This window comes from Salvelinus fontinalis, chromosome 23, assembly GCF_029448725.1.
Source record: "Salvelinus fontinalis isolate EN_2023a chromosome 23, ASM2944872v1, whole genome shotgun sequence".
Classification (NCBI taxonomy): Eukaryota; Metazoa; Chordata; class Actinopteri; order Salmoniformes; family Salmonidae; genus Salvelinus; species Salvelinus fontinalis.
In genome coordinates this window covers 31,586,822-31,613,862 of record NC_074687.1, presented here as the reverse complement: position 1 = coordinate 31,613,862, position 27,041 = coordinate 31,586,822, and the positions used below count along the sequence as shown (strand labels likewise).

The window sequence follows — 27,041 nt, the reverse complement described above, 5'->3', positions numbered from 1 at the left end:
ATCATGCATACACAGACACGCGCACACAGACAGACACGTCAGAGCAAAGAAGAGGGACTTCATTGAATGACATTTTATTACATATCAATGACACATTTTATGGTCAAATATTTTATCGGAAATTCAATAAATCATTTGCCAGGTTCTGATATTTCTCCCTCACCTGAAACAGTATCTCTCTAGGAATATTCCTAGTGTGAGGTCATTCTTTCCGTAGAACTCCATCGTGACAATCCTGTTGAGAACAAATAAGTCTTTGTGAATAGCTGACCTTTCAGAGTTCAGTCAGCTGGTATTTCACAGTGGGTTCACAAGATTTCTATTGCTCCTAAGGAGATAAATAAAGCTGTTGAAGACCACCAGGGTTGAGTGGGGTTTACCAGGGACTGACGCAGGGGTTGGGGGAGTTGTTGGACTGGGCTGAGGAGCTGCTGAACAGAACACACAGTCTCTGGTGGTTCACCGGGTTCAGGCAGTCCAGCTAAAAACACAGAGAAGTAATGGTGGTCAACAACAACAAGCACATATGCTTTACAATTCAAGAGCGCACTTCACCTCTTCAGACCTCCCCTAATCTCTCTGGAGAGTGAGTGAGGTGGTGTGCTCATCAATGGAACACACTGAGCAGTAAACTAGCACTGACCAAGGGAGATGTTAACATAGGTTGTCTGTAATGGAAAAACCCTCAATATACATCAGAACAATATTTAACGCCACAGATACATCAGCGAGACTGTTGGAGATCTGTCTCCCTCCTCTGCCTATCTGTCCCATCCATCTCCTATTATTGTGGTGTGTGGATGTGCTAATTAGCTGGCCATGTCTCACCTTGGAGGCCCAGGTCATTTCGTTCTGTCCTGCTGGCTTCTCTTCCTCACTATCAGCCTTGACGGGGTGCTTGGGCGGTGGAGCCTCCCGGACTGGTGGCTGAGGTAGGGGCTGGGTGAAGGGGTCTGCCTCCTGCCGGAGGCGGCCCCCCTGGGCACGGTAGTCCGCCAGCATCTTGGCCAGGTCCTGGCTGCTGCCCAGCTGATCTGCAATGCGGGCGCTGGTAAGGTGGTGGGAGGGTAACACCTGGATGGGGCGGGGGGGAGGGACTCCGTTGGCGATGCCTCCACCTGACGGGGCGGAGTCTTTGAGGAGTTGTCGCTTACGTCGACAGTCTAGTTCTTTGAAGTCCTTGTTGAGCAGCGGGGAGAGGTACACCTGCACGAGGAACTAGTATGTTACATCTCAAATACCAAAATAGCTTATCGGCTCATTCGCCTAGCACTTAAGTGTTATGAGATGTGCGTAATGCATACGCATGACAACAACCATTTTGGTAGACATCTCCACTATAACTAACAACTGAGTACAGCGGAATTGACGGTCACGTAAACTGATGATCTGATATTCTATTGTACATTACTGAACTACATTGAGCGAATTGATAGAAAGCAGGTTGAAAAACCTTCAGTGAATGTAAACCAACAAACCTTTTCAGGAAAGTAGTCTCTGCTGGGGCAGCGTAGGCCAGCAGGCGTGAGGAGGAAGGGCTCTCTAAAGGTGATAAAGGGGGAGATACAAAGGATGATGTCCTTCAGCTCCTGTTTGAAGCCTGCCGTAAGCGTCTTGAGACGGTCGTCCGTTGAGGCCACCTGCTCGGTGGCAAAACAGAAGAGGATATTGTAGGACAATGGAAACCAACGTGTTTCTGTCTGTATACTTAATCAGTTTTTTTTCTCCCTCACCTGCTCTGTGACAAACATCCCTGTGTCATCCTGCAGGGGGTCTCTGAACAGCCTGGGGGGCGTCTCCGAACCCGAGCTCTCCTCCCGCGACTCACCCCTCCCCAGAACCCCCGACCCCGACCCAATCTCATCTGCCAACTCCTCCAGGTCATCAATAAGATAGGGTGGGGACACTGGAGGTGGCAGCACCTGGCGATTGGACAACGGCGTGGATGTCATGACCTCTGCTGACTCCACCCCCTCAGCCCCCAAGGAGGAAGAGGAGGACAGGAAGTGTTTTTTGTTTACTTTTACACCATGGACATCTTTAGGCGAGGAGGAATCTGATACAGATTTCCCAAGGGAAGCCTTCTCCTCCTCCTCCCCCAGCACAGTCTCTCCTCCCTGGGAGAGGGTGCTCTGGTCGGTCCCATTTTCCTGGCTCTCCTCCTCCTCAACAGTAGTGCTCTCCAGGAGACAGGGGAAGGAGTTGGTCTTGGCCAGGCTGGGAGGCATGGCGAACTCATCCATGAGAAAGGATATCTCTAGCTGGGAGTGGTAGGCCACACACACCATGAGGACGATGATCTCTTTAACCCTGGCCAGCTCGTACTCAGACGCCCCGCGAAGCTTTATGGTACAGCCCAGCTGGGGAGAGCAGCCCTCAAAGAACATGAGAGTCTTCAACTCATCTGTCAGAGAGAAGGGAGAAGGGAAGAGAGGAGAACACATGACATAGTTGTGCTGTGGAACTCAGGGGAGTCAGAAGGAGGAATCTGGAGATAAGTCTAGACTGGGCGGGAAGAACTTGTGAATGAACGCACCTGGTTGCAGTAGGTTTCATGTGTTGGATTATTTAAGTGAAGTAAGTTTTATGAACGGCTTACAATATCTAAGATGTAGAGACTAAACGTAGCTGAAGGCAGGAAGTTGAGGACAGAGTAGTTTCCACTCACTGTTGGCCAGCTGGAAAGAGTGTAGGTAGAACTTTTGGCAGGTTCCCAGTCGAGGCTTCGTGAGCAGCTGGTCCATGGACATGACTAGGTCCCCCTGGGTCATACGACTCACCCTGTCCAAGACTTGCTGCAGAGAACCAGAGGTGGGAAAGAGAGACATAGGGCAGGTACGGCTAATAGACAGTTGAATGGGTTAAGCAGAAGAATAGGCTAACATGGCTAAAGACACCATCAAAAAGAGTTTAAAACAAAAAGCTAACAGCTACATAAAGGTAACTGCCAAAAATAATGGGAACACTTGAGTGAATGAGGGACATGAAGTATATTGAAAGCAGGTGCTTCCACACAGGTGTGGTTCCTGAGTTAATTAAGCAATTAACATCCCATCATGCTTAGGGTCATGTACAAAAATGCTGGGCAAGCTCACAGGGCATGAGTGGTCACTGAATGGTTTGGAGCATGAAAATGACGCAAACCATATGTCATGGTCATCTCAGTCACCAGATCTCAAACCAATTGAACACTTATGGGAGATTCTCGAGCGTTTTCCACCACCATCAACAAAACACCAAATGATGGAATTTCTTGTTTACGAATGGTGTTGCATCCCTCCAATAGAGTTTCAGAAACATATAATCTATGCCAAGGTGTATTGAAGCTGTTCTGGCTCGTGGTGGCCCAACACCCTATTAAAGACACTATGTTGGTGTTTCCTTTATTTTGGCAGTTACCTGTATGTAATATGTTCTAAAGCTAGCTAAAGGTGGGTTTGGAAACATAACCCATGCTAGTACGGTAACTAGTACAGAGAGCTAGAGAGAGGGCAGGGCAGTACTGACTGGTTTGATGTTGATAACTAGCAGTAATGTAAGTAGTGACAGAGGGCAGAACAGAGGGCTAGAGAAAGCTAGTGAGATATCAGTAATGACTGGTTTGGCATTGATAACCACAGCTAATAAGGTAACTAGCGGTACAGAGAGCTAGAGAGGTACTGACTGGTTTGACATTGATGACCAATGTGATGCCGTGCTCCAGCAGCATGTCCTGAGCGATACGAGACACGGTCTTCTCTACCAGCACCAGGTTGGGACGCACGTCCGCTATACGCTGCACATAGTTCTTCAGAAACTCACGCTCCTGGGGAACAAAGACAGGCAAAGATTTGTTTATTTTTCTTAATTTCTAGAAATTATGGATAAGTGCCAGCAAATTAGGAATTAGTGAGATATATAATTTTTTTTACCCCGTTTCCTCCCCAATTTCATGGTATCCAATTGATAGTTACAGTCTTGTCCCATCGCTGCAACTCCTGTATGGACTCGGGCGAGGCAAAGGTCGAGAGCCGTGCGTCCTCCGAAACACAACCCAGACAAGCCGCACTGCTTCTTGACACAATGCCCACTTAACCCCGAAGCCGGCCGTACCAATGTGTCGGAGGAAACACTGTACACTGCGCCCAGGCCGCCACAGGACTCGCAAGTGCGCGATGGGACAAGGACATCCCTGCCGGCCAAACCCTCCCCTAACCTAGACGACGCTGGGCCAATTGTGCGCCGCCCCATGGGTCTCCCGGTCGCGGCCGGCTGCGACAGAGCCTCGACTCGAACCCAGAATCTCCAGTAGCACTGAGATGCAGAGCCTTAGAACACTGCGCCACTCAGGAGTCCAGGAATTAGTGAAATATGTATTCTAAATTTGCTTGTCTTAATGCCTAGCCCTTGATTAGGTTATTTGAAATTATATTTGTCATCTTGTTAATTTAGCTACATTAATCATTCATGCTTAAAATCAATATGACAGCCCAATCCACAAACCACTGAGTGTCTGACTGACCTGAAGCACGATGGGGTCAATGCAGGTGAATTTGGTCTCCTCTCGATAGAGATACTCTATGGAACACTTCAGCAGCAGGATCTTGGGGTTCTTGATGTACGAGTTCATCTAAGACAAAATAATACTTTGTTGAGTTCATCTGCACATAGACAAGCAATAAAGAGTGTCGTTCTGGCTCGGTTTACAGGGATAGATGTTGGTGGTTATTACAGGAGAAGGAACCTACCTTTTTGTGGGCAATGTTCTTGGTACAGACAAAGCCATTCACTACGGCAGAGTCAAACTTCTTCCCTCCAGGAATCTAAAAAAAAAATATAATAATAAAATAGCCATTTTGGTCACATTAAATTACTCAAAATTCAACCCCTACAGTGTGTGCAGTATAAGTACAGATACATGACAAATAACCTGATTCAGAGTTGAGATAAGTGCAGGCAACTCGGACTTTAGCGTAAATCTTTCACTGAATTCAATATGGAGACTTGCACAGAAAGTCAAGTTAATCACCCAAATCTCAAGTCAGAATACCTCCCTGAGAGCGCTGTCAGTGTAGCCTCTTAATTACCAGACTAATTACCGCTGCGCTACTGAATGTAAGCTTGCGAGACTTCTGGATGGTTGTACGAGGTTACTGTCAGTGAGCTACCTTCTTGATGTGGACCAGTTGTCTGATGTCCATGTCATCATCACAGCTGCGAACGTCCGGCCGCACCGTTTGCACCACTTGCCTCACCACGGGAACAATGATGTCACGCCAGGAGAGGGACAGGGACTCACTGTACAGCAGCTGCTGCAGCAGCGCCATCATGTGACTGTGGTTGGCAGAGCTGGGGAAGGGAGGGAAGAACACAGCAGTTTTAGGCCAGTATACCATGCGGATTCACCAGCAAAATATTTTAAATTTTTATTTAACTAGGCAAGTCAGTTAAGAACAAATTTGTATTTACAATGACAGCCTACCCCGGCCAAACCCTAACCTGGACGACACTGGGCCAATTGTGCAATGCCCTATGGGACTCCCAATCACGGCCGGTTGTGATACAGCCTGGAATTGAACCAGGGTCTGAAGTGATGCCTCTAGCACTAAGATGCAGTGCCTTAGACCGCTGCGTCACTCTGGAGCCCAAAATAACACCATAGTATGCTCCAATTTATACTGAGATGTTGTTTCATCTAAAATAATGACTCAAATATGTTCCACTTCAGTTCAGTTTTACTTCACTTCAGTAAGCTAAAGACTAGTCTTTAGTTTCCAAACATCCAAAATTCCTACAAATAAATAAATAAAAGGAATGACAAAAACATTTGAGCAACTTTCAAACCTCTAAGTTATCTGACTGTACTCACAGTAGCCTCTCCATGGCCTTCTTCTCTCCGTTCTCCTCTCTGAGCTGGTCCAGGGAGCTGTGGTGCCAGCCCAGAGGAGTGAACAGCATCTCTTTAGCCTTCTCCTCCACACGACGGTTAAACAGGGACTCTACAGCACACACACAGACAGAGAGAAGAGTGAGAGCACAAGATATAGAGAGAATGTTAGCTTGGCTTACAGCTACAATACATTAGGTTCAGTACCAACTGCTTGTTCAACAGAAAGAATACACAGCTGCAAAAGAGTTGAAAAGGAAGCAACACTTGAACTAAACAAGGAAGTGGGGAATTCCCGGGTCATTCCACGAAAAGAGTGCCTTTTGCGTGCATCCCATTGATATTTTAAGTAGAAATTGTGCAACAATTTTGCATTTTAAATGCCTGTTATATTAAATGAAGTGCCCTTTAATATAGATCACATGGATAATTCAATAATATAAAAAAATATGATTAAAGGCTCCGTTTATCAACCCCGTGTCATCACTCCTAGGAAGGTTTCAACCGACTTAATCCCAACATTCTCCAAGTTTCAACATCATTGTAAAGCCCTAGTTATTTTGTTGATTTGACAAAGTCATTTCTGAAGATTATTATTTATGTGAGTGATTAATTTACGTCTGTCCCTCATTTTGAGGTCAACCCTGTTATGTGAACTGAACTGTCGTTTTAATATGGTGAACAGTGGCGGCCTGTCCATTAGGGCATTAGGGGCAGTGCCCCACTTTTGGTTGGTTTAAACAAGTGAAAAATAATAAATTGATAAAAATCAAAAGTGATCAACTGCTCTGCAATCAGCAGCACTGGGCATCCGGCTGCATTGCCAGCTCTTACATTGCTTGGTATTGAGTCTGCTCACTCTGCAAATGACCTTGTAAATAAATAATCATGACAGTCATTGGGAGCCTGGGACCTAAACCAGACATCCACATCCATCACCAGTTGAAGGACAAAGGAATACACTTGCTAAAACCTTCTCATGGATCTGGTAGGACAAAAAAACATGTTTCTATGCCCAATTCGCAACACTGTTTTGTGTTTCCTGCCGTTGGATGCAAGCTAGTGGATACTAGTTACCGGAAAGCTCACACACCGGTCGCACACCGGAAGCTAGCTAGCTCGCTCGCACACCGGAAGCTAGCAAGCTCGCTCGCACACCGGAAGCTAGCAAGCTCGCTCGCACACCGGAAGCTAGCAAGCTCGCTCGCACACCGGAAGCTAGCAAGCTCGCTCGCACACCGGAAGCTAGCAAGCTCGCTCGCACACCGGAAGCTAGCAAGCTCGCTCGCACACCGGAAGCTAGCAAGCTCGCTCGCACACCGGAAGCTAGCAAGCTCGCTCGCACACCGGAAGCTAGCAAGCTCGCTCGCACACCGGAAGCTAGCAAGCTCGCTCGCACACCGGAAGCTAGCTAGCTCGCTCGCACACCGGAAGCTAGCTAGCTCGCTCGCACACCGGAAGCTAGCTAGCTCGCTCGCACACCGGAAGCTAGCTAGCTCGCTCGCACACCGGAAGCTAGCTAGCTCGCTCGCACACCGGAAGCTAGCTAGCTCGCTCGCACACCGGAAGCTAGTTAGCTCGCTCGCACACCGGAAGCTAGTTAGCTCGCTCGCACACCGGAAGCTAGTTAGCTCGCTCGCACACCGGAAGCTAGTTAGCTCGCTCGCACACCGGAAGCTAGTTAGCTCACACGGCAATCAACTCCAACTAAAGTTACTGGTGAGTTCATCATGCTATCTAGCTATCCCCAGTTAGATCATTTGTTTTCACTTGTTGCATTTGTGCTTGTTGCGTTTTCCCTTCGATGCACTCGTAAGCTGGCTGCAAGCTGCTCGTTCTGAAAATAACTTTGGTAATCAAAACAGTGGCAGCATGTGCAGCAGAGATGATTTAGTTTTTACATCCAAAAATAAATTGCCGTATTTATGCTATTGTTCAAATGCACAGATCACTTTATACATCTTCCCAAAGAAACAAGTGGTAATTTGAAAACTTGTGTTAATAATTCTGTCATGCTGCTTTGTTGACAGAATGACAACTCCCCAGTTGACAGTAACCGAATTTGTGGAACGACCCTCCTACCTTTGATGAAGGCGTCGCTAATGGAGATATTCTGTCCTCCGTCCTCTGAGACCAGGTACTCTGATAGGAGAAAGCGGAGAAATGCATCAACACACGCACAACTCCCCCTTTCAAAAACATATACCCTTTATGGAAACTGGCTACGTAAACTTTGTGTGCTATCCTATATTTCTTTCTGACCGCCACACATTTATATGCATAGCTCATTTCCTGTAACTGTTCCTTTAAATGTTGGGGTGGTTGTTGTTGGAACAACAGGTCATGTGCAAAATTCCCAAACAAATCTGAATTGAGCTTTCAGACTAAGGTCACATATGAAACATCGGATTTGTATCAGGATTGCGTTTACACAGGCAGGCCCAATTCTGATATTTTGCCCAATTATGGGCAAAAGAGCTGATCTGATTGGTCAGAAGACCAATTAGTCAAACAAATTACTGAATTGGACTGACTTAACGCAGCCATACAAATGTGAACTCAACAGAACCAATTCGAGAAAAGTATCAGATATGCCAATACATCACATTTTGGGTGATTGTGTAAACACAGCCTTAGTAAAAGGTGTTAGCCTACAGCAAGACAACAGCAACTAATCATTATTTTTGTGTGTTTGGCTCAGTACCTTTCTGCTCCGTAGGGTGCGGGGGTACATGAGGGTACTTGGACTGTTTCTTGATGTGGAAGTTGACATTGTCCTGCTCCATATTGAGATTGATGGAGGCAGCAGAGTCACTGTCCACCGCTGACTGGAAACTGCTGACTGACGTCCTCTTACTAGGACTGGACGAGTCTGATGGGGGGGGGGGGGGCATTAATTGATCTTTATTAGTCATGTAAAAAAAATATATATATTTGTCTTCTTGATGCATAGCAGCATGGAGGGGGATAAATATGAAGGGACATCAGAGACAGTACAAAAGGGCTCTTAGGATCCCTTATTAGTTCATTAGTTCAAGATAAATACAAAGAAACATCTCAGACATTACAGAAGGACTCAACTACCTATTATTTAGGAAAGCAACATACATGGACATGAGGCTAGTTGTTGTAATGCGTAGCCAGAGTCACAAGGCATACAGGGATACTTACTGGGCGTACTGGGCATGACATAGTCATTCTCGTCAGCCACCTGGTCTGTGTCACTGTCGTCAAACTTGATGTCTTTAAACCAGGAAGGTTCTGAGTGTCCCTCCAGAGAGTTGACACTGTCACTGTCAGGAGACGGGGTCTCAGAGAAGTCTGTGCTCTGTGAGGATAGAAGACACCTTCATCATCAGTCATGAGCAACAGCGTCACCACCATCATTATTATCGTCATCAAAAAAAATCATCAACACAATCATCATAGTCATCCTCAGCAGCAATAGCATCACCATCTTCACCACTATCGTCATGATCACCATCCTCACTATTATGACCATCATCAACACCACCCCCATCAGCATTGTTAAAAATATGTGTCCTCTTCCCCTTATTCCCGCAAAACAGTATCTCACCTGGAGTGGGCGATAGAGAGCATACTCATCTCTGAACAGTTGGTCGTGGTGAGTGACACAGTCCAACCAACGACCATCTACCAGAGCCTGACCAATGGCTATCGCCTGTGCCCTGCAAGAGTGTGAATGAGCGATAGAGAGACAGAGAAAGAGAGGATGGATGAGGGAGAAAGAACATTTAGTAACTCATGTAATCTCTGCTTAATACAACAGGATGCTTACTCAGACATCCAGAATGGTTTTCACTCAGCATGATGTCTGTCTTTACCTGGTGGAGATAGTTCCATTCCTTAACAGCCAGTTGACCAACTCCTTCCCCACAATGCAGTTGGGGTATGTACGGAGCCAGTAGCGGTGGTCCTGGAACTCCATACCAGTAGTGTTGTGACAAATCTTCTTCCACAGGTCTTTGAGCTGGGACGAGTCCTACATGTCATGACATTCAGTCAAAAATGACTTATGTTTGCTTTGTCAAGAATGGATTGTAAATTGGACAGAACAAATTATACAGACAGAGATAGAGGGAAAGATTGAGGATAGACGGAAGCAAGAGAGAGAAAGCGTGAGAGTAATTGCGAGATGGAGAAAGAGGGCGAGCGAGAAAGAGAGTCAGAGTGAGAGAGCGGGATACAGAGTGAGATAGAATAAGGTGAAAGGGGCCCTCGAGTGGCGTAGCTGTCTAAGGCACTGCATTGAAGTGTTGCGGCGTCACTACAGCCTGGGGTTCGATTCCCGGCTGTGACCGGGAATCCCATAGGGCGGCGCACAATTGTCCTAGCGTCTTCCAGGTTAGAGGAGAGTCTGGCCGGAGGGGCTTTACTTGGCTCATCGCGCTCTAGCGACTGACTTCGGTCGTCAGTTGAACAGTGCTTCCTCCGACACATTGGTGTGGCTGGCTTCCGGGTTAAGCGAGCAGGTGTTAAGAAGCGCGGTTTGGCGGGTCATGTTTCGGAGGATGCATGAATCGACCTTCGCCTCTCCCGAGCCCGTTGGGGAGTTGCAGCGATGAGACAAGATCGTAATCACGAAATTGGGGAGAAAAAGGGGGTAAAAATGAACAGAAAGAATAAAGGGAAAGAGGGAGTGAAAGTAAGAGTTCATCATTACCAACAGTATCTTCCTCTCCTCTTCGCTGTGGTCAGGTTTTGGCATGGCCCTGCTGGTCTGGGGGCTCACTGAGCTGTCATAGGAGGGCACCATGGAGGAGCCAGACCGGTCGAGGGACAGGTTGGTCACACTGGCTGACCTGGATAAGACGGGGCTGGCATTACAGGGCCATCACACAATAGATGCAGCAACATTTTCATTTTGTACCTTACTTCTCATTCTATATTATATTTCTCTAACTTGTGTCTGTGTGTCTGTGTCTCTGTGTGTGTGTGTAATAGGGATTAGAAATTATTTCACTATTCAAATAATATTACTTTTTTCTGGATAGTTGAACTCTGTAATTTTAATTCCATTATGCATAGATACAATTCTCCCACTACATTTGCTACACATGACCTCTAACCTTGATGACAATAACAAGCTACACGTGCGAAACGTGTGTAGGCTACCAGTGAATATTTTTTTAATGGGATGCACTCGTAAAAAATGTCATAAAACTGTTGTTTTAATAAAATTGTAATGTAATGGTCTATCCTTGAAGGCTATGTAGCAATGTCACATAGATAATTATACTTAATTTTAGACAAAGCCTTTTCATTGTTAAAATAGGCCTATATTTTTTTGGTTTCTCAAAAATGAATACTCTCCCAAGTAATCTAATACTAACGTCCTGTCGGATATTACAGTAACTGTGCCAAACCCCTAGAGTGGAATGGGGGGGGGGGCTAATAGATGTCAAAAAGGGTCCAACAGAAATAGAATGAACACACTATCATAACTATTCTATATTTTATTTCACCTTTATTTTGACAGGGACACTAGGCTGTCTTTCACAGACAAACCCTGCATAAATACATCAAACATATACAATATACAAAATTACAAGGCAGATAAGCAGACACCTTTATCAATATAGAGGTCTCTGATCATGACTCTCAACTGACCAATGGGGACCAGAACATCTCATTTCAGAGAGCTCTGGAAGTTGTTCCACATAAAGGGCCCAAAAAAACTAAAATCAGCTTGACCCAACTATGTGGAGACTGAAGGGGCCTCCAGGGTTATCCAAGGCTGAGACCGGGTTTGGTCATTTGGAAGTCTAAATGTAATTAATGATAGGAAGTTTCTGCATGAGTGCTTTGTAAATAAACAATAAAATGCTGCTCTCTCCTTACATACAATGAGGTCCAACCCACTTTTTGATTCAAAACACAATGGTGAATTCTAGAACCATGACCAGTAATAAACCTAAGGGCACAATGGAAAACAGCATCTAGTGGTTTAAGTATAAATGCTGCTGCATGCATATAGATTATACCCCCATAATCTAAGAGACAAAAATGGCCTGGACAATTTCCTTCCTATTAACTAAAGTCAGACATGCTTTGTTTCTGTAAAAGAAACCAACCTTGAACTTAATATAAATCTCTCTATAAATCTCTTTCTGTGGGATGCACTATCAGAAAATAGGGCACCAAAATACAAACCCTAAACCTAGCTGGAAGAATGTAAAAGAAGCTGTAAAAGGGTTCTATAAATAGATGTTGGACCAAAAGCAGACACTCACCGCTTCCTTATTGGGGACTTGCCTCCATCCTCTTGTAGCGTGCTCCGTCTAGAATTCATGCCACTGTTCTGAGACTCCTGGTGAATCAAACTGACACAGACATAAATACAAACAAATTCATTCTTGAACTAAATCATTTCACATCCATCTTTGATGTCAATATAACACTACCGCAGAAGTCTCAATATGGTAGGGCTAGAATGGTAAAGCTCAGGTCAAAAATAAAAAACTGTTACAAGCTGTCAGAGAAGTTGGAACGTTGATAAAAGTAACAACAGGACTCACTTCTTTCTCATCCCAATGGGAGTTTTTCTATGCCAGGAGAGAAGGGGGAAAATATTTCATTTGAGCAAGAGCAGAACACTGAAAATTGGATCAAAGCTGGTTATATAGTTCAAAGGGATGGCATTTTATTAGAGCTAAACAATATAAAAGCATGCTTCCCTGTCAAAATCAAACAAAGGGATGTATTTGAAAAACACAATAGGAAAGGTATGTTCAATTGAATAATAATACCTCTTGGTATTCTTTGTTTTTAAAGTCAAACATTTATTTGAAATCCCTTTTGCTGAGAAATGTATGTTTTTCAAAGGCACCCCTCTCAAAGGTAATACGATTGATTGATTGGTTAGCAGGAAGTAGAGCTCCAATAAAACCATGCACGTGAAAGTGGACCAAGCAGGGAGGAACCCACCCAGTATACAGGGGAAGAAAAGGAAGGCAGACAGAGGAGACAGGAGGATGGAGTGGACAGGGAGGGAGAGGAGAGGACATGGAGGGGAGAGGATATAGGGGATGAAGAGCGCTGAATGTTTCTCTCTCCTCTGTCTCTTCAACTCTGCATTTGAAGGAAAAAACAAAGATATGAGAGTAGGGATACACAGAAAATCATGCAGGATATACACAGACAGAAATAAAAACACTGTGGACAAGAGGTGAAGAGAAGACAACAAAAGACTAGAGGTCAATGCGAAGGAGAAGTGCATGCATCATTCGTAGGACAGGACGGGGACAAAATTACTAGAGTAAGGATGCAAGACTGGAGAGTGGTTCGATGGTTCCTCCCACAGACTTAAACCTATGATTTCTCTCTATGGTTCCTCCTCTCGGTCTGGGTTCTTAGGGTGGGTGCCATTTGGGATGCAGCCTTATTTTACCTCTGCCAGGCCAGGTCCTCCTCTAGGAAGATGTTGCGGCTGGCCTTCCGTCCACCGACCGGGGTGCGAGGCTCGCTGGGCTCCAGGACGCAGGTGGAGCAGGGGGAGGAGTCAGACAGAGCAGACAGGTCCTCCCCTATGGAGCCAGAGTCTGCAGAGTGGGAGTAGCTCAGAGCGATCTTACGGCAGTAGGTGCAGGCCCGCAGGTCTCCTACACAGACAGGCAGACAGACAGACAGGCAGACAGACAGACACAGACAGACAGGCAGACAGGCAGACAGACAGGCGTGACAATGGCGGGAGGGAGGGAGACAGTGAGAAGGGTAGAAGTCAGTGAGAGGAAGAGCAGGTCCTGCTATGATCTAGGGTGGAGGCAGTATTGTGGTTACTGTGGTGTTGTCACTGCATGGCATGGTAAGGTCACAGCACATCATCATCAAAGGACAAACATGCTATTGATTAGATCTCTTGGTCTCAGATTCTCACATCACAGCAATGTTAGCTCAAACGTCACTGGTCAACCAGTCAACTTACCCAAGTCCTACTTCAGTAACACATACTACCACAGCATAAAAAACACCATGCTGAGCACCCATAGACCTCTGTACATACACATGATCTCAGCGATGGCTCAACTAGATCTCTTCCATTGGACCTCTCTAACACATTGTGACCCTGCTTTGGGATCATTCTTAAGGAGCTGTCTCCCCTCTCAGGAGGTCACTAGGGATAATGATGATGCAGCCAAGGGGTGGGCATGGTCTAGGGGTCATGCCCCCACCCCCTCCTGTGAGTCCCCAACGCACTCACCCGTGTAGCCCATGAACTTGCCAGGGATTTCCTGGTTGCAGCAGCGGCTGCAGAAGATCTGGCCGCAGAGCCGGCAGTGGTGGCGGCGGCGGAAGGTGGTGAATTTCTCATTGCAGTCGTAGCACTCCTTACATTGGCTGTCTGGCATCCAGTACTGCTTCAGGTCACTGTCCTGCAATATGCCTTCTTTATTTAGTGGACCAACTAGCACTGAGGTATAAAGTAATGCTGAAGCAATCTTTTCAAAGTATATGGAAACTATATTTCACTGAAATCAAACGGTTAGATGAAACAATAACAGACTACTTTTAAAGAATAAGATGCATCTTCACATGTCCCATATCTGGAACAGTTGCCTGTGTGTGATTGTGATAGTTAGCTAGGTTATATTACTCCAAGTAAAAACAAGCAGCACTAGAGTAACGGTGTGTAAAACAACAGCAGCGTATTGTGAAGTACAATAAACAACAGCAGCAGTGTGATTGTGAAATGGTATGGTAGATACCTGGCTCTTTCCCTCCATGATCTCCTTGAGTCTCTTCAGAGCAGTGCGGAGCTGAACAGCCGTACGAGGATCGTGAGTGCCCAGGGGGGTTTCCGATTTCCTACGGCCCTCTAGGAGCGCGCACACACACACGGACACAAAAAGAAACACACACGGTGCAACCATTCAACACAAGTCATAGCAGATTTCATCTAACCATTCACATCATGCAAATGCTCCCTTTTCATGCAAATAAAATGCAGAAAGGTAAAGGAGGGAGACTACTTTTTATTTTATTTTTTATACCTCTCTTAGGTAGGTTATAGCCCAAAACAGGCATGGAAATTGACAATCTCTACAAGGATTTGCTTTGATAATGGCAGGTTAAGTTGAAAAAGGATTGCACAATAACAGAACAGAAGCTTACCAGTATATCAGTAGCCATAAACTAGGCTCTATTGAACAATTATGGTTATGAACAAAATTATACAGAAAACGCAAATTGGACAAATGCCATTGAGTAAGAAACAAAAAAGGTAGAATGATGTTAGTTCTTATATCATTATGCAAACACATACAACTGATCAAATATCAGTGTTGGCAACAAAATAACATCAGAAGGCACTTTATCCATACATGCCAAAAGTAGCTAGATCAACCACACTCACACCAAAACCACTCAGGTGCTTGGGTTAGCCGCCCACTCTATGAAACCAGGTTGTTAAAAAAATCAAGCGCAAAAAACATTTCAGAATTCTTAGCAAACACACAGTATAGAAGGCCCTCACCCTCACCAGGCCATAATGGCCAGTCCACTGCAAAAAGAGAAGACATACATCAGCTTTTTTGAATAGACGTCATGTTACTCACACTGTGCATCCATTCTTATCTGCACGTCGCTAACTTAAAACTATAAAATGTCAAAATGGATAGCCCTCACATAAAGAGCAGTAGTTCAATACGTATTCTAGCCCATGGTAGAAACATAGCAGCTCTCCTTTAAGCTTGCCTAGGGGATATAACGCCTCCAGTGACTCAGATCTCTGACTGATGACTAAACCTATCAGCATGAAACATTCATCACCATTATCAGGTCAAGCCAGAGAGACAATTAATGCAATCACGCCAAATGTAAATGAAAGCACAAAGAATCACTCAAGTTTTATTTGTCACATGCATAAGTACAGTGAAATGCTTAACTTGCAAGCCCTACCGAACAGTGCAGTATTCAACCCCCCACTGTATAAGTATACTGTACATCTGATGTATTAGAATAAATGTGTGTGCGTGTGGTACCTGAAGCAGTAGAAGTCCTGCGTAAAAGATCGTGGTGTTGTTTCCTATGCGCCCCAGAGCCGTGGATGGAGTGTGCTGGTATGGTCCAGTTCCTACGCTCCCCAGTGGGTGACGCCACAACCACATCCGGTTTCTCTGTCACTGAGGGTGGCCGCCCCTCCTCTGTACACATAGACCAATTAGAACAGTGGCACTCCAGTAACTTTTTTACCTAACTTAACACCTGATTTACTTAACAAAAGGCACATCTTTAGATGACACAGGTATCCTCATGACATGGGGGGGTTATGTAATTTTAAAAAAGCACATAAAGGCTTCATAATTCAGAAAGGTCATGTTAACTGACTGATAGCTCATAGAACAACATTTTCTGAGCCTGTGTCAACCTCGGACCTTATTTTGGACATTTATCCCAAAACCCTATTCTTTCCCCATTCATTTTCCCTGTATGAATAGCTGAACAAACCAGAGGCAACTAATTTCCGTTTTTTAGGACACCACGCTCTATTGTTCCCACAATCAAAGGGGAAGTCGATACCATCAAAGGGCACCATCAGACCAACTCCTTGAATGGCCTACTCCTTGAAGTTTGCCTTTGTGTCTAAAAAAACACTACTTTCCCCTTAAAAGGTGCACTATGCAGAAATTCTAATAGTTCTAATATACACTACCGTTCAAAAGTTTGGGGTCACTTAGAAATGTCCTTGTTTTTGAAAGAAAAGCACATTTTATTTTTTGTCCATTAAAATAACATCAAATTGATCAGAAATACAGTGTGGACAATGTTAATGTTGTAAATGACTATTGTACACCAGTCTCAACATCAACAGTGAAGAGGTGACTCCGGGATGCTGGCCTTCTAGGCAGAGTTCCTCTGTCCAGTGTCTGTGTTCTTTTGCCCATCTTAATCTTTTCTTTTTATTGGCCAGTCAGAGATATGTTTTTTTCTTTGCAATGCTGCCTAGAAGGCAAGCATGCCAGAGTCGCCTCTTCACTGTTGACGTTGAGACTGATCTTTTGCGGGTACTATTTAATGAGGCTGCAAGTTGAGGACTTGTCCTCTTGCTCAGTTGTGCACCGGGGCCTCCCACTCCTCTTTCTATTCTGGTTAGAAACAGTTTGCGCTGTTCTGTGAAGGGAGTAGTACACAGCGTTGTACGAGATCTACGGTTTCTTGGCAATTTCTCGCACGGAATAGCCTTAATTTCTCAGAACAGGACTAGACTGACGAGTTTCGGAAGAAAGTTCTTTGTTTCTGGCCATTTTGAGCCTGCAATCAAACCCACAAACGCTGATGCTCCAGAAACTTAACGAGTCTAAAAAGGCCAGTTTTATTACTTCTTTAATCACCACAAAAGTTTTCAGCTGTGCTAACATAATTGCAAAAGGGTTTTCTAATGATCAATTAGCCTTTTAAAATGAAAAACTTGGATTAGCTAACACAACGTGCCATTGGAACACAGGAGTGATGGTTGCTGATAATGGGCATCTGTACGCCGATGTAGATATTCCATTAAAAATCTGCCGTTTCCAGCTACAATAGTCATTTACAACATTAACAATGTCTACACTGCATTTAAAATCAATTTGATGTTATTTCTAAGTGACCCCAAACTTTTAAACGGTAGTGAATATATATTATATATATTTTTATTTTTGGGGGGGTGACATAACAAGCAAGTATAATCCTTGTACCATCTGAACCGCTGTGAAATATATTTACCATACCCCAAAATATTGTATTTTCAGCTGGTGTACAAAACCGAAACTTAAGAACAGGAAGCATAGAAAAAGTGCACAAATTTTAGCTATACCGCTTCTTAGACTTGCTTTCAATGAAAATGGCAGATTTACAAATCAGATTTCTATGTGAATTTGGTTGGGTCGCCCAAAAAGTTACATATTGCAGCTTTAAGTGTGTGTACATTATTGTACTTATAAGTGTATGCATTGCTGGTGTTCATAAATGTTTCCTCGCCCTCACTAGATCTAATCTTTTCAGCGTAAAGTGATTCACCATTCCTCTAATAATTCCATATATATATATATATATATATATATACATTTTTTTTTATATAAACAAAATAGGTGAAATAGAATGTTAACGCTACAGTATATGAGCAGCGCCCTGCTCCCTTGGTGAGGGGCCTGCCATTCCTTGCACCTAGCCAACAGGCAGTGTCACATCACATGACCTCACGGGACATGGGCTCTGCTCTGAGTTGCATTCTGTTCCATTATGCTTCCTGTTAATCTTAAACTGACTGTAAACCGTGGTGGTCAAGGCTACAGTACCTTTCCCTGCATCCTAGGGTACAGTACAGTACTGCATAGTATAGACTGCTATAGGGCAATGGACAAATCTGGGTTTGGTGGATGCCAGGAGAATGCTACCTGCCCGAATGCATAGTGCCAACTGTAAAGTTTGGTGGAGGAGGTATAATGGTCTGGGGCTGTTTTTTATAGTTCTTAATTCTATTGAATACAATGACATTCTAGACGATTCTGTGCTTTGTGGCAACAGTTTGCGGAAGGCCATTTCCTGTTTCAGCATGACAATGCACCCGTGCACAAAGCGAGGTCCATACAGAAATGGTTTGTCGAGATCGGTGTGGAAGAACTTGAATGGCCTGCACAGAGCCTCAACCCCATCGAACACCTTTGGGATGAATTGGAACAACGACTGCGAGCCAGGCCTAATCACCCAACATCACTAATGTCTTTGTGGCTGAATGGAAGCAAGTCCCGCAGCAATATTCCAATGGACAGCCTTGCCAGAAGAGTGGAGGCTGTTATAGCAGCAAATGGGGGACAAACTCCATATTAATGTTGACGATTATTTTGGAATGAGATGTTCGACAAGCAGTTGTCCACATACTTTTGGTCATGTGGTATAGTTGCCACAAAGTTGGAAGCACAGAATCGTCTAGAATGTCATTGTATGCTGTAGCGTTAATATTTCCCTTCAATGGAACTAAGGGGCCTAGACCTAACCATGAAAAACATCCCCAGACTATTAAACTAACTGACTGTAAACCCAGCTGGTGGTCAAGGCTACAGTACCTTTCCCTGCATCCTAGGGTACAGTACAGTAACCTAGACTGTACAGTACTGCATAGTATTGACTGCTATGGGGCACTCCACAGAATTAGAAATAACAGTGTGACAAAACAACGACTCAATTATTCAGCTTTTTTGTCTTGTCTCATCTTAATGCACAGGCCTACTAGATGACTGTCAACCATCTCAAAACAACTACATAGAGTGTAATTTAAGTAAGTTTGTGTGACTGTCTGCAATCCCTGAAATCTTGTCTGCTTTCACCATGCGTATCACGTGTGTTATCTTAGTAATGACCTTTGTTAAAGCGGAACAGGTTGACAAAGGAGCTGTATGCTGATCGGAGCGGGGGCTCGTCCTGCTCTGGAGTCAGGGGTTTGAAGTGTGTCAGGTGAGATGGGCTGCCAGGGGAAATAGGAGGCGCCACACTCCAATCCAGCGTAGAGGACGAGGAGGAGGATTTGTCGTCAGCAGCCATGTTACTGCTCCTGTTGGAAAGACAAATGATCACATGAGACCGGAACATTGTGGTGACATGGTGATCCTCTGCTTAACCGTGTGTAAACAGGCAGCCCTAAACAGAGGCATTGCCTCCTTAACATTTCAATGCTATTCAAACTATTACTTTGGAACAGTTTACCTGTGATTTGTTCCTCTAGTCTGAAATAAGTAATTTCAATGATTCCTCTAGTCTGTCTAACTGAGCTGCAAGTGAGACATTTTAGCCTCTGACCTGAGTTCTTCTACTGTTAATTTTAGCCACTCACCTTTCCACAATACCCCTTTAGTCATTTCTTGAGAACCAACACCAAAATAAACATTAGTACTGTTATTTCTACTAAAACTGAACATATTTTGGTGTCAGGTTTTTAAAAATACACAAAATTGTGTGATTTTATTTGACAATGGAAACCAGCAATTCTGGTTTGATAAAATTGAGCCCATAGCTTAGGTAGGTCATAATTCTAAGAAACTCAATGACTGCAGAACAGCCCAGAGCTACTGTCGGTTGCAAACCATGCTTTACAGGCTTACCCTCAACAAAGACACATTATTCTTCTCACTCTCAGCGTATTTTATAATAGAGCAAAGAGGTACTCAGAGGTGTAAAGAAAACTGTCACTATGACACACATATCAGAAAAAAATAACAAGAAAGAAAATCCTGTCCCTTTTAAAGAAAGTGTACCCGATCTTGTTTTCCACCAACTACAGAGAGAGAGAGAGAAAGATGGAGAATTAGAATGCACGAGAGAGGATTTGAGAGAATACACTGTCACTGTACTAAGGAACGTTTAATGATGGCTTAAGTTTATAAAATGTAAATAAGGCTAAACTTAAGCTAATGTTTGATAAAAACAAATGGGACTGACTCGTGCTGTTTTTCTTCAAACGAAGATAAAACGTTGCTCTTGACAGCAGTAGTTACCACCGGTGGAGGGATGGATCAGAGGAAAATGACAACCTCACCAGCAATAATTTCCACCCCGTCATGTGACCATAGGCCTGATGATGGCAGCTGAGTTAACCAGCATCAACAGCCTTGAATGCCCACGGCCTCACCTTCAGCTAAAGAGGCAACTAGGTGAATGTGTGTAAACTACATAGCCATACTGTTGGTGTATAATACTACAAACGGACTAACGTTAGCTTGCATCAATGCAGCAGTAACAACACATAGGGTTAATTATAACAAATATTCGGTAACACAGCTAGCTTGCTATCACCGCCAAGCCGTGCAAGAATACAAACATAAATTAACCCAAATAACCACTGCAAAGCAGTATCGTGCAGATAAAAATCATTGATCTCAACAGCTGTCACATACTAACTACAGTTGCAGACTCTGTGTCCGCTACTGTGTCCGGCGAGTCAGTGAGCTAACGTTAGCTAGCAGTTAACGTTAGCAGGCCCACTGTAGTTAGCTAAATGAAGGAAGAGTGAAGTGAACACTCATATAATCAAATTTCCACTAAATAACACAAATTACCTGTGTGTTGGTCTCCTTGGACATCCCTGTATGAATAAATTACATTAGGTAAATTCCTGTGAAGTCGAGTAGCCGCCCTATCTTGAGATATGTATTTCCAGCAGTCAGACTGGTCCTGAGCAAGACAGAACAAGTCGTGATCACAACAGTTCGATCAACTGTTGTGATCGCATTAGTGGAAACCAAGAGTGTTCTCAGGGCAGACCTGGTTGTAGCTAGATACAGTATGTTGTGTGTTTTTGCATTTTATCTAACCGTACCCATTTTCCTAAACTTGATCGAATTGTCATAGCCTGCCACTAAAAGTAACTTCTTCTAGTCAAAACCGGCAGACCCGCCCTGAGAACAGTCTTGGTTTCCACTACAGCGTTGTGATTACGAAACAAGACAGCGCCCATCTATTACCTATTTAATCGATTGACATGACACGTTCCCTGCACACACCATAGCATGTTTTACTTAGTTTCTTGTGAACAGACACTTTCAGGGAACAACAATTGCCATGTAATTTAGCTATAAGTGAAAACTTTAGTATACCTGAGTTGTGTTACTTGTGGACGTTTTTGTCCCCATTTATTGTAAAGATAAAAATATCATGAATATATCTGTCCTTAGTGCCCTGTGCACTAATATGTATCAATAAATGACTGCTTAACTCCACAATTACTTTATGCAGAGTATTGCTTGAGGTATGCCAAATATAACCTACCTGAGCCTGGTTATTCTGCTGTTTTGGGCCAGTAGCTATGAGCGCACAGAGTCCATCCCTGCTTTACTTTGAAGAGAATGAACTGTGAACAACCTATTTTCTGGTCAACCCATCTACTATTCCATCAATCATTGCAGTTTTGCTTATGCGACTGTCATGTGATATCAGTTTATAGTAATCCATGAATGCCTCTAAAGGAAATTAATAATTTAACCGTTAATGGTTCAAACTGCTTTCAGCTACTGACTGTTGCGTGGTTTGAACTTGTTTATATTAAATCAAATTTTACTTGTCACATGCTTCGTAAACAACAGGTGTAGACTGACAGTGAAATGCTTATTTACGGGTCCTTTTCCAACAACGCAGAGTTAAAGATAAAAAATAAAATAAAACAGAAATAGTGACATGAGGAATAAATACACAGTGAAAAAACAAACAACAATAAAAGTAAAAATAACATGGCTATATACAGGGAGTAGCCATGGCCATAACTACATATGAGGACACCTGTAATGTTTTATAGTTTGGTGAAAAAAAATATATATATATATACACTATATATACAAAGGTATGTGGACACCCCTTCAAATTAGTTGATTCGGCTATTTCAGCCACATCCGTTGCTGACAGGTGTATAAGATCGAACACAGCAATGCAATCTCCATAGACAAACATTGGCAGTAGAATGGCCTTACTGAAGAGCTCAGTGACCTTCAACATAGCACCATCATTTTACATTTACATTTACATTTTAGTCATTTAGCAGACGCTCTTATCCAGAGCGACTTACAGTAGAGTGCATACATTTTATTACACTTTTTACATTTCATTACATTTTACATACTGAGACAAGGATGTCCCTACCGGCCAAACCCTCCCTAACCCGGACGACGCTATGCCAATTGTGCGTCACCCCACGGACCTCCCGGTTGCGGCCGGCTGCGACAGAGCCTGGGCGCGAACGCAGCCCAGCCTGGGCGCGAACCCAGAAACTCTGGTGGCGCCGCTAGCACTGCGATGCAGTGCCCTAGACCACTGCGCCACCCGGGAGGGACCTAGCCACCTATATACTGTAGGTTAAGGCTTGGTGAGTAGGCTACATAGAGAGGCCCACAGAACCACACTGACCTGTGTGGCTAGGCCTCTGACTGACCCCTGTGTGGCTAGGTCTCTGACTGACCCCTGTGTGGCTAGGCCTCTGACTAACCGCTGTGTGGCTAGGCCTCTGACTGACCGCTGTGTGGCTAGGTCTCTGACTGACCCCTGTGTGGCTAGGTCTCTGACTGACCCCTGTGTGGCTAGGCCTCTGACTGACCGCTGTGTGGCTAGGCCTCTGACTGACCGCTGTGTGGCTAGGCCTCTGACTGACCGCTGTGTGGCTAGGTCTCTGACTGACCCCTGTGTGGCTAGGCCTCTGACTGACCGCTGTGTGGCTAGGTCTCTGACTGACCCCTGTGTGGCTAGGTCTCTGACTGACCCCTGTGTGGCTAGGTCTCTGACTGACCCCTGTGTGGCTAGGCCTCTGACTGACCCCTGTGTGGCTAGGTCTCTGACTGACCCCTGTGTGGCTAGGTCTCTCGCGTTCGACGAGCCAACCCCAATGAATATAGTTGGTCACGAATGTTTGATCTTGAACAGAACTTACAACATCAATCAACATGCCTCAATCAAAAATTTACAGAAGAGTGGGAGTCTGTACCTGAACAAATGTCAAATCATATTTTTTGCCGAGATGGCCAGTCAATTTGAGTAACGTTATTGTGTATTCTACGTAATGACATGACAACGTCATTTAGCAACAAATCAACTTGCCTCTATAAAACATTTTTTATTCAAGTATTTTATGATCAGTTTTCATATGCACTTAAAATAGTAGGTACCCTTTTATTTAAATTATTATTTTATATTTTATTTCTCAGAATAGTTCCTGATTACACTAAAGAGGGTTTTTAGTCTCAATTACTACAAGAACCCTTGGTTTGGTCTTGAACATAATTTTCAGTTGAGTTGAATTTCAAAGCCGGATAACGTCTAGCTCGAAGTTTATGGAATAAGATATTTTCACTCTAAATGTACTTAAATGGTGCAGATCTCGGTTCCTTATCGTTTACGTTCACTGCTCCTACGTCTTTGACTCATCCTACTACAGTTTATACTTGTATATAATCTTTGCTGTTTTGTCTTTGTCTTTAGTTTCTCTTAATGCTAGAGGGTTACGAAACAATGTGAAGCGCAAGGCCTTATTTTTATTTGCTAAACAATTACGAACAGATTTTTGCTTTCTTCAAGAGTCTCACTCAATTTCGACTGATGCCAACTTTTGGAGGTCACAGTGGGGCAACGATATTTGGCTTTCCCATGGATCTGAACGGTCCACTGGCGTCACTACAATAAAAAATACCTTTGGTGGTAATGTTCTACACTCGGAATGTGACCCCTTGGGTCACTTTATTTGTCTTGTGCTCAGTTACAATGACATTACGCTCCTTACTGTACACTTCTACGGGTACAACACCAAACATGAGAATGATGAATTGCTTGAATCTATAGAGAAACATATACTTCATTGGTTATCTAAATTTCCCAATTCGTTATTATTGATAGGAGGGGACTTTAACATTACAATAGATAATTCAACTGATAGATGGCCCCCAGGTAGACCAACCAATCAGAATTTGCGTTTAATACTTTTTATGGAAAAGTTTGATCTTATTGATATATGGAGAGAGAGGTTTCCGGCCGACAGATCATTTACTTGGAGTAACAAAACAGGTTCCAGACAATCCAGAATAGATTTTTGGCTTATATCCAAATGTATTGATAGTGAGTGTGTTACTACAAATATCTGTACTACTCCCCTCACAGACAATAGGGCCATTTACATTGATATCAAAATATTTACCTCTGATACTAACCTTGGCAGAGCATCTTACTGGAAGCTAAATAGCTCATTATTAAATAATCATATAGTTAAATTTGAGGTTAAAGATCTGCTCTCACACTTTTGGGAAAGGGCTTGTGAAGAAAAATCTTATTACAAGAACTGGGAGCTCTTTAAATTTGAGGTGTCCAAATACCTTAGAAAATATGGTAGTAATCTTGCTAAGACCAGAAGAGCTGAGGAGGAAAAGGTGATCATTAAGATAACTTCCCTTTCTCAGAGGTCCCCAGCCGGCCTCTCGGGGGAGGAGAAGATGGAACTAATTGAGTTACAAAATAAACTGGATAATATATATAGATTAAAAGCAGAAGGAGCCTTTATTAGATCTAGGAAAAAATGGATTGAGGGAGAACAGAATTCATCCTATTTCTTTGGACTTGAGAAATGTCACTCTAAAAAGAACACTATCCATAAATTAAACATTTATGGTGTTATTTCAGATGACCAAAAAATAATCTCTAAATACTGTAGCAATTTTTACAGAAAATTGTATAGCTCTACGTACTGTCAGGAATCCACAGATATGTTTTTTAACTCACTGAATAATGTTCACTCTATCAGTGATATAGAATCTAAACAGTGTGATGAACCCATCAAAGTTGAAGGGATTATAGAGTCTATCAAACATCTAAAGAACAATAAATCACCAGGTGTTGATGGAATTACATCAGAATTTTACTAATTAATTTTCTGAACAAATAGCTCCCTTCCTATTTGAAGTCTTTTTAGAGAGTATTAAAAACAATGTTCTCCCTCCTACAATGAGTCAGGGGTTAATAACACTGATACCCAAGCCTAAAAAAGAAGTGCTGCTCATCGATAACTGGCGTCCAATTTGTCTTCTTAATAATGACTATAAGATGTTAGCCTTACTACTTGCAAAAATAATTAAAGAAGTCCTGGATGCAATCATTGATGAAACACAGTCTGGCTTCATGAGGAACAGACATATTTCTAACAATGTCAGACTAGTATTAGACATACTTGACTACTCAGACCTAATAACTGAGGATAGCTTCATATTATTTTTAGATTTTTATAAGGCATTTGACACAGTAGAGCATCAGTTTCTCTTACACTCCCTTGAGACTTGGCTTTGGGGATTTTTTCTGTAAGGCTATTAAGACTCTCTATGCAAATGGTAACAGCTCTATCAAATTGAAATATGGCACCTCACCTAGATTTGAGTTAAAGAGAGGAATTGGGCAAGGTTGTCCTATCTCCCCGTATCTGTTTTTATTAATCACCCAACTTCTTGCAAATTCTTTAAAAAAATAGTCCTGTACAAGGTATTTCCATAGCTGGTAAAGAAATGATTATAAGCCAGCTGGCTGATGATACTACACTTTTTCTGAAAGACGCTAACCAAATTCCCATATCAATCAATGTGATACAATCCTTTTCCAAAGCGTCTGGTCTATACCTTAACATTAATAAATGTGAACTCATAGCTGTCAAAGATTGTGTGACACTGTAAAGGTTGTCAATGTAGTTCTCCTCCTCAGACGAGGAGGAGCATGGATCGGACCAAGAAGCGGAGTAGGAGGTATTCATGATTTAATGGCAAACCAACAAAACACTACAAATTAACAAAACAACAAACGTGACTAACCTGCAACAGTCCTGTGTGGCCCAAACGCTGACACAAGAACAAACACCCACAAAACACCAGTGAAACCCTGGCTGCCTTAGTATGACTCTCAATCAGAGACAAACGATACACACCTGTCTCTAATTGAGAATCATACCAGGCCGAACACAAAACCCCACATAGAAATAGAAAACATAGACTAACCCACTCAACTCACGCCCTGACCAACTAAAACAAATACATAACAAAGGAAAACAGGTCAGGAACGTGACAGAACCCCCCCCTTAAGGTGCGAACTCCGGGCGCACCAGCACAAAGTCTAGGGGAGAGTCTGGGTGGGCGTCTGTCCACGGTGGCGGCTCTGGCGCTGGGCGAGGTCCCCACCCCACCATAGTCACTCCCCGCTTCCGTATCCCCCGCCCAATGACCATCCTCCAACTAAACCCACCTAAATGAAGGGGCAGCAGCTCCGGGATAAGGGGCAGCAGCTCCGGGATAAGGGGCAGCAGCTCCGGGATAAGGGGCAGCAGCTCCGGGATAAGGGGCAGCAGCTCCGGGATAAGGGGCAGCAGCTCCGGGATAAGGGGCAGCAGCTCATGACTGGAGGGCAGCAGCTCATGACTGGAGGGCAGCTCATGACTGGAGGGCAGCTCATGACTGGAGGGCAGCTCATGACTGGCGGGCAGCTCATGACTGGCGGGCAGCTCATGACTGGCGGGCAGCTCTGGCGGCTCCTGACTGGCGGGCGTCTCCTGACTGGCGGGCGTCTCTGGCGGCTCCTGACTGGCGGGCGTCTCTGGCGGCTCCTGACTGGCGGACGGCTCTGGCGGCTCCTGACTGGCGGACGGCTCTGGCGGCTCCTGACTGGCGGACGGCTCAGACGG

General features: G+C 44.0%; 1 protein-coding gene across 8 annotated transcripts in view; it reads right to left on the bottom strand.

Annotated features, from left to right (window-relative positions):
- Nucleotides 1-21,282, bottom strand: part of LOC129821128 (1-phosphatidylinositol 3-phosphate 5-kinase-like) — a 28,873-nt gene extending 7,591 nt beyond the window's left edge. For 3 of the 8 annotated variants that reach the window (XM_055878448.1, XM_055878449.1, XM_055878452.1), the window contains exons 1-26: nt 20,917-21,282; nt 19,225-19,415; nt 15,868-16,029; nt 15,360-15,386; nt 14,593-14,702; nt 14,088-14,259; nt 13,278-13,488; nt 12,406-12,432; nt 12,121-12,210; nt 10,551-10,689; nt 9,712-9,869; nt 9,444-9,555; nt 9,038-9,194; nt 8,571-8,738; nt 7,949-8,008; nt 5,849-5,978; nt 5,148-5,328; nt 4,728-4,802; nt 4,502-4,609; nt 3,665-3,805; nt 2,669-2,795; nt 1,734-2,404; nt 1,479-1,640; nt 829-1,206; nt 381-481; nt 164-235 (exon numbers count right to left, since the gene is read on the bottom strand). In XM_055878448.1, the coding sequence (XP_055734423.1) occupies nt 164-235; nt 381-481; nt 829-1,206; nt 1,479-1,640; nt 1,734-2,404; nt 2,669-2,795; nt 3,665-3,805; nt 4,502-4,609; nt 4,728-4,802; nt 5,148-5,328; nt 5,849-5,978; nt 7,949-8,008; nt 8,571-8,738; nt 9,038-9,194; nt 9,444-9,555; nt 9,712-9,869; nt 10,551-10,689; nt 12,121-12,210; nt 12,406-12,432; nt 13,278-13,488; nt 14,088-14,259; nt 14,593-14,702; nt 15,360-15,386; nt 15,868-16,029; nt 19,225-19,405 (3,920 nt within the window). In that variant the 5' untranslated portion in view covers nt 19,406-19,415; nt 20,917-21,282. Of the gene's footprint in view, nt 1-163; nt 236-380; nt 482-828; nt 1,207-1,478; nt 1,641-1,733; nt 2,405-2,668; nt 2,796-3,664; nt 3,806-4,501; nt 4,610-4,727; nt 4,803-5,147; nt 5,329-5,848; nt 5,979-7,948; nt 8,009-8,570; nt 8,739-9,037; nt 9,195-9,443; nt 9,556-9,711; nt 9,870-10,550; nt 10,690-12,120; nt 12,211-12,405; nt 12,433-13,277; nt 13,489-14,087; nt 14,260-14,592; nt 14,703-15,359; nt 15,387-15,867; nt 16,030-19,224; nt 19,416-20,916 lie in introns of those variants that run through there. The other 5 variants (XM_055878453.1, XM_055878456.1, XM_055878451.1 and 2 more) reach the window with 4 other exon arrangements.
- Between the last annotated feature and the right edge of the window lie 5,759 nt (nt 21,283-27,041).